General features: G+C 42.6%; 1 protein-coding gene across 4 annotated transcripts in view; it reads left to right on the top strand.

Moving 5' to 3' along the window:
* LOC119824574 (LIM domain containing preferred translocation partner in lipoma) overlaps positions 1–13,147 on the top strand; it is a 600,040-nt gene that overhangs the window by 448,221 nt on the left and 138,672 nt on the right. For all 4 annotated transcript variants that reach the window (XM_038344782.1, XM_038344779.1, XM_038344780.1 and 1 more), the window contains one exon: positions 10,743–10,869. In XM_038344782.1, the coding sequence (XP_038200710.1) occupies positions 10,743–10,869 (127 nt within the window). The remainder of the gene's footprint in view (positions 1–10,742; positions 10,870–13,147) is intronic.

Below are 13,147 nucleotides of genomic sequence, written 5' to 3'. Positions count from 1 at the left end.
ACTGAATTATAAATTGTTGAACTAGATGTGTCACAGCTATTGTGATGATTGCCTTAACACCGAATTAGTCACTAATATTTGTGGGTAATTTAGTGCAGATTTAATTAGAGGCTGCAGTTTCCTTTACTGCCTGCATACCCTAGGAATAAATGAGGACTTTTGACTAATTCCTTATTTTGTCTCTAAGGATGCCTATCCTCCCAATGTGATGTGCTTCTTCGGTGTGTTTTCCATGAGTCAAGCAAAGAGTTCCTGTTATTTACTCTTAAGCACCTTGCCTTCCTATCTCCCTGCAGTCCCAGACATCCAGTGTGGTCACCTGTCAGGGGCATACTTGCTTGGAGAGGGTGGCCTTTTCACAGAACAAAGCACTGGCCCTTTCTTTGCCTCCCAGGTGCCTTGGATTGCTGAGCAAGACAGCCCTCTGACTCAGATGAAAACCACCTTGTGTTAGGTGAAATGATGGGGAGTTAACCATTTGTTTGCTGGTTTGCGTTTCCCACGAAAATCTCAAAAACAGAAATTTACCTCAGCCATGGAAAGTGATGTGCCAAGCAGCATATTTGCATATTAAAACTGAAAACGCATTTGCATGTTATTTCAGTGTCGTGTGTGTTACGTTCAGGCATCTGTCAATCCCACTCGCCAGAAACAGCTTGTGCAGTGAGAAAGTGTTTCTGTGCATATAAGACTGAGAAGCTCGGGCCTTTTGTGTTTTCCAACCTGTCCACACTCCAGATGCCCCCTGCTCTCCCGGTTTCAGGCTGAAAATACTAAGGAGACTAGAGCCTCATGCTTCGAAAAAACATATTTGTTATTTTCTAAAAGTCACTCATTTTCCTGTATTCTTTTTAGACACTTTTAAAGTATTTTTAAATAAGCTACTTACAATCCATCCATCCTGCCAACTTTGCTGGACTTCACCTAATGTCTGTTTTGTTGTTTGTTTTTTGTTTTTTATGTTCACAGTCAGTTTGGCATCTATGCTGTACGCTGCTTTAATATTCTCTGACAATTCTAAGAGTAAGAAACAATGAGCAATCTAAGTGCTTAATAACAAATGACTGGGGCAACCTCATCCTGATCAGACAGCGAATGAGAAGCAAGGCCAGGTTAGAGACACACTGAGGGGACTATTCAAAGTGTAGTTTCTCCCCAGGCCCAGTGGTAAAACGCTGTGATGCCTGCACTTCAGAGGTGGAGTGAGGGATCGGGAATTCAAGATCAGCCTCACTGTGTACCAAAGTCAGCCTCACTGCTTGCCAAGGTCAGCACCAGCCCAGATTATCTGAGACCCCATCTCCGTCACAAATGAATAAACGGTTAGACCTTCTAATCAGTAAACTTTCTCTCCCACCCAATGGAACAACACATGTCATGAAACATTTCTTCCAAACAAAGGAGCAAATAGCTATTGCATTTTTCCAGGCAACCAAATTAAGGTGAAACTTTTTCCTCTAGAAAGCCACTACCACCTAGGTGAGGCATAGCAAAGATATAATTTAATTTGAAAGAGCAACCTCAGTTTATTCCATTCATCAAACTTCCGTGTTGTCCATCTTTGTGAGAAAAAGACAAACAAAGAGGTGTCCTGCATTTCTCTACCTTGGTTAATGACAAATCTATTATGCACAGCATGCGGAAAGCCTAACTGTCAGGCCGGATTCAACAGGTAGATTTTAGGCATCACAGTATTCTAGAAACAGCCACTGTTAGCCTCAGGTAGAACAAGTTGAGAGGGATCCTCTCACTCCATGGTCAGCTTGCTTTCTTATGGGGGAGTAACCCTGGGAGGGCCAAGAAAGGAAGCAGTCAGGCCATTACTGTGGTGGCTTCACTTTGCGACTGTCTGCTAAGGTGCCTGCTAGTCTTCCCTAGCTCTTGTCTCCCCTGGGGCCGTGTGGCATCACTGTGTGTGGCTCCTGTGCCTGGGATGCATCCAGGCAGGAAAGGGAGAGGAAAGGCTGGCTGCTCCAGGCTCCAGCTAACATGAGCCTCATGTCACTGCTTTTGGCTTCAGTGTCAACACTTCGGAGGACCAGCAAAGCGTGGCTTTACCAATGTCAGTTTTAAGAGACAGTCAAAGTAGTCATGATTATTAGGTAAATTGCTATAACAATCTGTGAAAATCGCGAATACCACGCTGTTAGAATGATGGTGGGTTACTGGAAAAAGGCAGTAAGCAAGCATTCCATGCCCTTCTTTAAGAAGAATGGCACCTTTAAGCACTCCATTTCTTCCCTAGTAACTATAACAGCAATATTTTTGGTAGTATACAGTGCTTCTTTTTTCTGGATTAGATACATTACTCTTCAGCTGATAGATAAGAAAGTCGGTACTAGAAAAGCAAAGCCCTAGGAGAAGTTCAAAAGTCAGTGAGTCGAGGCACTCACTCTTGACATGGAGGCAGAGACAGAGACTGAAGAGTGGTTAACTGTGAGGAACGGGAGCCCTTTGGGCTCTGTTGGAGTGTCAAGAAACCTTGGTGTGCTAGCACTGCACTTCCTCATGGATGCCCAGCCTTTTCTCTTGGAAGCTTTTCAACCAGCCGCTCTTGCTGAAAACAAGGGTCATTAGTCTTCTCTTTTGAAGACTTTGGCTTAAAGACTGTAGCTTAGAGACAACAACACATGACATGAGGACAAGAATATGACCAAGTAGAGGTGTGGCTTCTCACTGAGAATGGTCAGGTGGGCCCCCCTCTCCTACCATGTGACTTCTCCACACCCCTTGCTGTCAGTTGCTGTGGCCTTAAACGCCACAGGTATCCAAGCATAGCTTCTGCCCTAGACCAGAAAACGTACTTCATCCCTTTACACAGTGAGGCATTAAGAGTCGAGTGGGACAATCAGTAAGAATCCAGAAGTAAAAGCAGCCACAGAAAATTGCAAAATGCAAACTTGACACAGCTAGATGGGTTGAGGGGGGGTACTATCAGAAATATATATTTTTTTCTGGCAGGCTTTCAGCTCTAAAATGGGGCTAATTCTACCTTTTGAAAAGAAGATAATTTCAATGTTTCTTTTTTACAAGAACACATAATTGAAGTCATTTTCCCTCTAAGAGAAGGAACCTCTTGTACATCATTACAAATGGACAAAAAAAAAAAATGAGTGTCTCTGCTACCCAAAATGATAGAGTGTTCATTATCATGGAATCTTTCTGAAGATTTTGGCTGCTTCTTCCTGGTGTTTTATTTGCCTGGGAGTGCTCTTCTGGTAAGATTCAGACTCACAGTAAGTTCAAGTATGTGGTTCTTTACAGTTAAGAACAAACATCAGGTAAGGGCATAGGAGGAAAATGACCTAAAGCAAGGTCATTGTCAGTAACTTGAGAGGCTGATGCAATGACAGTTACTGAGTGACCACTTTGCAACATGGATCCTTAGAACATTGAGCTATATGGCCAGAAGGGACCTTCGCTGAAGGGACTGAGTGTTGGCCTGAGAACCTCCCCTATTTGTATCTTAGTGGGGGCTCTTGATTATGCATCCTCCTTCCTCAGAAAAGGTACTGGGGCTGTGGATGCTCATACCTATCTACCACTTTTGTGACCAAGACAGGAGGGCAATGGTTTTGAGCTCAGTTTGGGCTACATAGAAAGATTCAGGCCAGTTTGTCTACATAGCAAACTCTACCACTACCCCCCCCAAAAAAAAAAATGAGTGTTGGTGGAAACTTTCATTCTCTACCCAAGGACAGGGCATGGGGGATGAAGTGGTTAACTTTCATAGCTTCTTGATTTCGTAACCCAAGTGTAGTGAAAGTTCAGTAGGCTGCAGAAGCCCTGCGAGCTGCCCGCTGCTTACTCAGATTTGGAGCACTGAATGAAGCTCGGATGCCTCAAAGGATGCTGACAATTCGGTTACGTCCTCTTATAATGGAAACCTCTATATTAATGAGGTTTCCACTGACTCAGTGTTGCATTTACTTTTACAGACTACAAAATATCTCTAAATATAGAGATATATGATTTCACTCTCAAAGTCGACAATGACACACATTATATTATGGTCACAAACACATTCTGGAGTAAAATCAAGGAATCTTTGAGTGTGTTATAAATGAAGAAACAGGCCCAGAAATTAAAAATAACTCCATAAAGGTCTTCCGTCAAGTTAAAGACAGAAAAAATATTAAAGGGGCTCCAAATAGTCAGATAGTTTTTAGCCATGTAATAATATCCTTATATCCTGTGTAAGAATATACAAAAACACTCCAAGCCTCGTGAAATGTTACATGACTTTGCTAGGTGGAAGTTGCTGTTTGCCTTATTATTAATATGGTGAAATTTCCTTGTTCATCAAGGATTCTGTGATTTGCATTTCCTTTGCAGAAACCACTCTTTGTGATTGCACAGCACCACCCGTAATAATTAGGAGAAACCTCGACTTGTATATGACTATATATCTGGCACCATAATGTCTTTTCTTGTGGCAGTTACCTGGGCAACAGTTTATTAATGTGGACCAGAACATGTAGATACTTGGATCTTTTATCTGAGAAAAATAGGTTTAAATTAAGGGAACTACAGAATGGCATACATAGAATAGCATCACTGTTTCTCATGACTCTCGGCACTGGCCTTAGAAGGTGTTAGTTTCCGTATTCCCACTGGTGTGAAGAGGTTCAACCTGCAGAATAGAGGCCAACCCTTCGTCCAGTAACTGAAGGACTAAGCCACCACCTTCTTGTGCCTCTCATGGCAACTTCTGCCTGAAAGAGGGAATCAGCAATACTTCCTGTGTGCCCAGAGACAAGAAAGAAGTCGGTAATTAGTCATACAAAGTAAATATCAAAGAACTTTGAAATTGTATTAGTTAGTAAATTGCCTAGAAATAGCCTCATGTCTGGGTGAATTTTTAGTGTGTGTGCATGTGTGTGTGTGCTTGTTCACTCAAATGTGTGCATGCACATGGGTGTAGCGGCCAGAGTACAACCTTGGGTATCCTTACTCAAGTCATTCACCTTCTTTTCTCTTTGTTCTTTTTTATTGTTGTTGTTGTTATTGTAATGACATTGCCACAGTGCACCTTTGGAGGGCAGAGAACAGCTACTGGGAGAGGGTGCCTCCCCTTCCACCATGTGAGCGCCAGGGATACCCTCTAAGAGAGGAGCCAGGGTTGGGTTGGGAACAGGTGGGTACTTTTACCACCCCGAGCCACCTTTCTGGGCAGTGGTGGGTTTTGTTGGGTTTTGTTTTGCATTTATTTATTTGGAGGAGGGTGCCATGGTGCTCACTTGGAGGTCAGAGGATCACTCTTGGGTGTCCTTTTACCTTCTACCTCGTGGATCTTCTGAATGGAATTCACGTTGTCAAGATTTATAGCAAGTGCCTTTATCCCTAGAGCCCCCACCTTGTTTTTGTTTTTGTTTTGTTTGTTTGTTTGTGTTTGTTTTTATTGCAGCTCACCAAGTAGGCCTGACTCTGCCTCCCTAACCATGCGATTACAAGCATTACACCACAATGCCTTTTTTTTTTAAAATCATAGATACTGTGGATTGAATTAAAATCCTCATGGTTGGAAATCAAGTTGAGCTATTCTTCCAGTCCTGACTGCATTTTTAAATAAGCTTACGATATAAAAGTATTCTGCTTTATTCGTAACTTTAACAGAGGCAACTACCATTTGAAAATCTAACAATTTTCTCTTACCTAAAATGAAGACTTGGCATTGGCTGCTGTCTTCATTCTAGCTCTTTCCCCACCTAAATGTTGACATTTCTTCTATGTACATTTCCCTTGTACTTCCACTCTATCTCCCTTCCTCTTTTCTCTTATGAAATCTAATTTATCCTTCAAGGACAAAGGCTCATATCTCCCAGGAGCCTTCTACTGGCATGCTAGACCCCTGGAATCATGCATGCATCTTACTGTTTCCACGTTTTCGTGATTGTCTACTTTGGATCCTTTTCTTCTACAAGTTCTAAATTGTCAGAGGTAGAAACTCTTAATAATTTGACATGATATTCTCAGTCCTTGGCACTTGAGGTTAAGGAGAGTTTCAAGTTGTCTGAAGTCTGACCCTTTTGAGAACTCACCTGTGTTTATTAAGATGCTCTTAGGCCTTCACTAAGTGATTCAGACATTTCAAAGAACATACATATTGGTGATTAATGTGGATATTTAAAAGAACATCTATTTTTTTTTAGAAAAACAATACTGAGCAGTAATCTTTTATTCATGTACACAAAAATTTTGACTTATATAGGAATAAATAGATAAAATCTAAATCACTATCAAATAATACAACTAGAAGGGCTTGAAGACACTAGTGGGGGACCCTGAGAGGCACCTGAGATTAATACCCAACTCTGTTTACCAGGGAGTCTGCTGTTTCTGTGGTCCTCCACAGGGTTCTCACTGACCCACTTGACCTCAATTTTCTCATCCATAACATAGGTTTGCATGTCATACATGAGCATCCTCTAAGCATTCAGGATTGCTTCTATGTGAAGCAGGTACCTTGGAAAGGGTCATGCAAGTGAGGAACCACTGGAACCCGGGGACTATTATACCACTGATGTTCGCACTTTGGAATGAAGAACCCAGAAACCAATGCAGAACATCCCATCCCGGTGACCCTTCACACATTTCAACTTGTGTGTTACCCTAAACTGTGCCGTGCATTGCTCATTTGAAAATAAATGTTGGACACGGTTGTTTCGTTTTCCCTAAGGTCTCATGAGTCCTAGTATATACCGGGCGGGAGGAATTCCAGGGATGCACTTCTGACAGGACTGAACTCAGTATCCTATGCTATCTTCCCTGTGGTGACAAACCAACTGTTATCTAAAGAATCTGTGGTTTCCCAGCATTTATTGCAGAGGTCTTCCACATTATACACTTGATGGGGTGGGGGACTAGGCCAGTCATGTAGACTAAATTCAAAATACTGTGCAATCATCTAGGTCCTTCCTCATAAGATATAGCTCTCAACTAACAGTACAGGTATGGTCCCCAGCTTAACCATGGTTCCACTTGCGATGTTTCAGCTGTATGTTTTGTGAAAGTGGTATCATTCCTTAGAAAGCCCACAAATCTGAGGTGACTTTTTTTCTCCCAGGCTAATGATATGTAGTATGATATTGTCTCAAGCTGCTGTGCAATGGCAATAGGCTACAGCTCCCACTGGGCCACATGTCACACGGCAAACAGCCAATGCTTGTAGCGCATTGTTATGTTATGATGACCAATAAATATATCAGGTGCATCACAGACTCCATTGGCTTATAATGTTTTCATGTAAAATGAGTCTATAAGGACATATCAGCATGATAAGTGTGATGACATCAATATACAGAAAGTAGAGTTTAAATATAAAAGAGCCCTTCTAAATTTGGCAAGCAAAATAGGCAAGAATACTCGAAGAATGGAACGGATGAACCATTTTTTAAAATATCTGTGAAATACTGACAGAGTACTTTGAAATTAGTCTTTTTGAAATGTAAGTGCTAAGGGTAGACATTTCTGCCTTTATTTTGTGGGAGATGGATTTAGTTTCTTACTTCTTGTTTACTTATAAAATTCAGATACCTAGTCTGGCTGATGCAATAATAAAGCAGGATTATCATGTGCTCTTTAGTAGCTATTGAGTGAATTAAAACAGCTAGCATTAGCGCTCTTAGCTGTGACAGTTGGTGCTTTCCAGTCCTTCTGTTGGAAGCCATGTGCAATATGTGGTTGGAGGAAAAAGATGCATGGGTACCATTTGGGTTTAGATTCAGGCATGAGCTAGGCTCATCCTCTCCTTTTATTGCACACCTGAAGAAAGCAGTTGCTCCGGTGCTACCTCCGCTGTCTGTTTTGCCACCTGATGTAGCTAGCCCCTTCTTCACAGGGTTCTGAAAGTGTTCTGTCCTCTGTACCCGAGTTGCAGGTTATCCCATTGTGCTCCTCTTAATGACGGAGGCAATATGGGCTTACCCAAAGTGCATGGGCTTGCCAGAGAACATCAGATCAGGTCGGATCTGTGTCATCATTTTAGAATTATCCGTGGTCTCAACCGTGGGCTTCTGACTTGAAGAGAAACCCCAGGTACCACAGTGTCACGAGACAGCACTCACCACAAGTCCCTGTGTGTCCTCGTCACTCCGCTTTTAAACATAGCGCCATTTGTAGCTTTTCCCCCTCACACAAAGTTGCTTCTCAACTCTGACATTTCGCTACTCCTGGAATGCTCCACTCGGCATGGATTATTTAGAAACTTATTCCAGGGGTTTAGGAGTAACCAGCATATCTTTATCACTTGAAGTTCTTGTGGGTTTCTTTTTTAAAGTCCCATTTCATGAATTTCAAAGGTAGCATTTACATAATATAAAATAAATCCGCCAGCTGTCTTAACCCAGCCATGAACCCTGGACTTCAGTGATGACTGGTGTGATAAGATATGTCCTTGGCAGCCATATTATGGGGATTAAACAAGTGCTTTCTGGTTGGATTTAAGATCCTCTGCACAGTACAAAACAATGGCCAGTACTGAAAACCTAGCCAATAAAATAATGCTATTATTTTGCTCAATGAACATAGCATTAAACTTTCCTCTAGAGCTGCGTCTAAAAGTATAGTTCTCAGACATGGTCAGTGACATTTATTTGTGCAGTGGATAGTGGTTCACACACAATTCACAGCTGGTCAAAGTGTAAAGAATAGTTGACTCTAGAGCAGTGGTTCTCAACCTGTGGGTCGCTACTCCACTGGGGGTCAAATGACCCTTTCCTAGGGGCCACATGTTCTGCATATCCGATATTTACATTACTGTTCATGACAGTAGCAAAATTACAGTAGTGAAGTAGCAACGAAAATAATGTGATGGTTGGGGGTCAGCACAACATGAGGAACTCTATTAAAGGGTCTAAGCATTAGGAAGATTAAGAGCCCCTGCTATAGAGCACACAGCTGCAAACAGCTGTATCTCTCCCTTTTCCAAGGTGCGAAGATCATTTTAGAAGGGGGCCAGAAAGATGATAAGTACCAGAGGTCAGAGAGGAGTCAATCAAAACAGGGTCGTCTGGATGTGGCAGGATGACTGCACTCCTAAACTCAGTGGCTGTTGTTGCTGCTCAAAATCAAGCCAGTCAACATGGTAGCCTTGTGCAGGAAGGCATTCGTTAGCCCCAACTCCTAACTAAGGAGCTACAGTCAGCTGGTGGCTTCTGATGAAGATTCAGGGATGACGCTCCTGGTTAGCCAGCCACACTCTGGTGGATGGGTTCACATCGATGATTATATGAACAGCTCATAACAAATTCCTAGGTCCTAATGAAATCTTCTTACTACTACTATCCTGTTACTGTTACTATGACTCCTACTCTGCTATATAGACATAGTACTCCACCAACTTCTGATGACTATTGCAACCTTAGATTGATGCTTCTCTCAGTCCTCATCAGAGAAACTACTTCTTTCAGTAGATGCAGTTAACACGGAGACTCCCAAGAGTCAAAGTGTAGAAAAGACATTGCAGAATGCTCAGTGCTGAAGGCCACATCTGTATCGCACCCCTCCTCCCAAAACTGCGGCATCATTGAGGGAGACAGCAGGGAAAGAGCCTAAGAGGAAGAGGTGGTGGGTGACAACAAAGGACACTGTCTCTTCGTTCAGCAGGATGGCTTCCTGTAAGAACCCACCGTGTTATAACTGTATGCTTGAGATCTCTGCAACCTCAAGTCATACAGAATTCCAGCACAAAGAAGATAGGTGGACATGAAGTCTCTCCCCTCAGCTAATAGCTGCTTAGAGTAAATGGGTCTGTTTCTTTAACTGGGTAGCATCTGGTAGGTCACCCACACTCCTTCGGTAGACCATACATCCAAGGGTATATAGGAATCACAAATTTACTTGATGGGTTTAAAGATGGTTAGGGAAGTAGAGATGGATCTGGGGTGATTGGAGGGGAGTAAATAGGATCAAAATGTAGTAAATTCTCAAAGAACGAATACAAGTGAGAAAAAAGAAAAATAAATGGATAAACTAAAAAACTACTGATCTAATCATTTCTTTAAGGCACACAACAGCCCTTCATGGCAAAATATTGTCTGCAGTTGATAACTTGCTCTAGATATAATGTTTAAAGTTCATTGGATAAGTGAATTAGTCTAGAATGGACTCTTGCCCTGACTTTACCATAACTAGCCCTGTTGCAGGTCTAGGGGGGAAAGTTGCTGAGCTTCCCTAACTGGAATAAAAACCCTTTGCTTTCTAGATCCCAGGAACAAATAAGATTCATCTCATTTACCATCCCAAATGTTGTATTTGAACAGGAAAACACAATGCCTCGGAGCTTTTTATTGTACCTGAGTTTTGTGACCTAGGTATAGCAAGTCTTCTCAGCTTTTCTCTTTTCTTTGCATTCTCTCCTAGGAAGCTTCCTTAGCCCCTGACAGTGCACTGTCTCCAGAGGCTGTCTTTACTGATGTTCCTGTAGACTTCTCTTTAGGCCCCATACTCTTTATTCATCATCTTCCTCATTAATACACTAACAGTAACATGGCAACTGCTGAGAAGTTATTGAAAAATTAGATTCCTATTATTGGAAACACAGATTCCAAAGTGTGATAGACTCGTCTGGAAAAGGGAAGTGGATGAAGTGTAATGCCAAAGGTCAGACTGGGTAAGCAATAAATCTGAGTGCACAACATGAGTCTACAAATGGATCAACCCGTGCTGCTTCCTCCATGGTCAAGTAGATCGTTGTAGTGGGTATTTAGACCACAATTAAATGGTTGTATGTTTTCTTCCAGGGCGGACACCCTGGGTCTATGGGGCCTCCTTCTGTTGCCCCATCATTCCGGCCAGAAGATGAGCTCGAGCACCTGACCAAGAAGATGCTGTATGACATGGAAAACCCCCCTTCTGATGAGTACTTTGGTGAGTGGGACTGGGAACTGAGTTCCTAAGGAAATGCTCATTACATTTTCCCTACTGAGGAAGTGGGGTTATGGTCAGTTGCACTGGTGCTGTGTTTGCATCCAGTGCATGGGAGGTAGTGTTTATGCAACAGCACTGTGCATTTCTCACCAGACCACCATGAAGAAGAAATGCAGTCTGCTTGTACTCAAAAATCTCACTGGTTCTTACAGTTATTTGATATGCACAATCAAGACACATTTTGGACGATTTATTAGCTTCACATAAGGCAAAAATAGATCATAGATCATCTTGTGCCCATGTAGCTCTAAATACTTATGAATTACTTGGAAATTGGTATGGCTTAACTGTATTCTCGAGTCTCTTATCATGACTGAATTCAGGAGGGAGAAATACCTCTTTCTGTCTTTCTGCTTGTCACTTCTTCCCTCTTCAAAACTATGAATAACTATGACTAGTTAGTGTTATTCTCCCCAGTCCATCACTGCGAGTTGGAGATATGTGTCATTTGTGAGATGCTGTGGCCAGTCAGGGGAACTGTGATGCAGAAGGGATCACACACACACACACATACACACACACACACACACACACACACGTGATCGTGAGTGTGTAGAGGAAAATCCAGGAGTCCTCTGTACTCTGGGAACACTGAAGAGCAGGAAGTCACCCTTGAACCTGAAGCCTCTAAACCAGTCTTCAGTGTAGAGATTGTTGGCCATTCTATCTCATTTAAAAAAATGGTATTTTTGTAGCATGTAAGTAAATTAATTCTGGGAAAATAAATTTAAAACTGCAACATATTAAACTGTGAAATAGGAGGTGAAGTTTTGTCATGACATTTAAGAGACACTAAATTACCCACCTAAGCTGATATAATAGTTTCTAAACATTTTTTTCTCCACTTTGTGTTAGTCTCATCACATGCTCTCAGAGTAGCTTCTCGAAGGATATGTAGAGAAAGCCCACATGGGTATAAGTAATGAGTAAAGGCTCCAAGACAGAGAACTGAGCAGGCGTTTTCATCCTCAGCTATTCCCTGTCTTCATGACTTCTCTTTAACATCCTGTTCTGTTGGGGACTATGGACCCCCAGACCCTGAATTTTCTATAACCCTTTGCCTGCTGGAGTAAAGAGCTTGTTTTCCTGAGCTTGCAGCTGCTCTGAGCACGAGACCCTGACGGCAGGGGAGTGGTTTCTGGTGGGCTTGCAGCTGAAGGATCCTGAGAGCAAGGGCATGGCCATTGGTCAGAGAAGGCACTATATATGCTGACCTGGAACACAATAAAGTTGGCATTCTTTATTCGAGGGGGCATTCTTGGTATTCTTGTTTCAAGGATGACCCGTGACTCTGTGTCTATGTGTGTTTCAATCTCAAGCTCCTTGCCTGGCCATGAACCATCCTGTAGTGCAGGCCATAGGCTACATACGTAGTACCGTAGTACATGTAGTACAGGTGCTACAGGACTGTAGCACACGTAGTAGTACTGAATGCACAGCGGAAGAAAAACTGAGGCCCCTGGCCCAAAGCTGGAAGTGTATGTAGGAGGGATGACTGGTATATGGAAAGCAAACACTTCTGTACACAGATGTTTCTATAATTTAGCTAAAAAGGCATGATAAGGTGGAAATAGAGAGCTCTGAGTGCTGAGCCTGGGAAATGGCTCAGCTGCTGTTCTGGTTTGTTTTGCTGTTACTCTCCCTAAGTGGCATGACCAAAAGCAACTTGGAGAAGGAATGGTTTATTTCATTTTGCAGGTTACAGTCCATCATTGAAGGAAGTCAGGGCAAGAGCTCAAGGCAGAAACCATGGAGGAATGCTGCTGCTTACTGGCTTGCTCCCAGGCCTGCAGCCACCTTTCTTATACAACCCAAGCCTACCTGTTTAGAGATGTACCACCGATTGTGAGCTAAGCCCTCCTATGTCAATTAGCAGTCAAGAACATTACCCATAGACACATTGGCCACAGATCGGCACACAGGCCAGTCCGATGGGATACAACTCTTCAGTGGTGGTTCTTTCTTCCCTGATGTGTCAAGCTGACAATCAAAATGTTAATAGTTGACATGGTAACCATTTAACCCTAGAACCCACATAGTGTAACAGAACTGACTGCTGCAAGTTGTCATGTGACCTTCACAAGCATACTGTGGCTCACACATCTCTCAGGCCCATCCCCTGAGCCTCTGCACACACTAAACAAGCAAGTAAATGTTAAAAAAATATGTTTTTTATAAAAAGTAACCTGATTCTGGTCCCCGCCGTGCCCCTGACTAG

This window comes from Arvicola amphibius, chromosome 10 (assembly GCF_903992535.2).
Source record: "Arvicola amphibius chromosome 10, mArvAmp1.2, whole genome shotgun sequence".
Taxonomy (NCBI): Eukaryota; Metazoa; Chordata; class Mammalia; order Rodentia; family Cricetidae; genus Arvicola; species Arvicola amphibius.
Note: the sequence above shows the minus strand (reverse complement) of the source record. Positions and strands in the feature narration are given on the sequence as shown.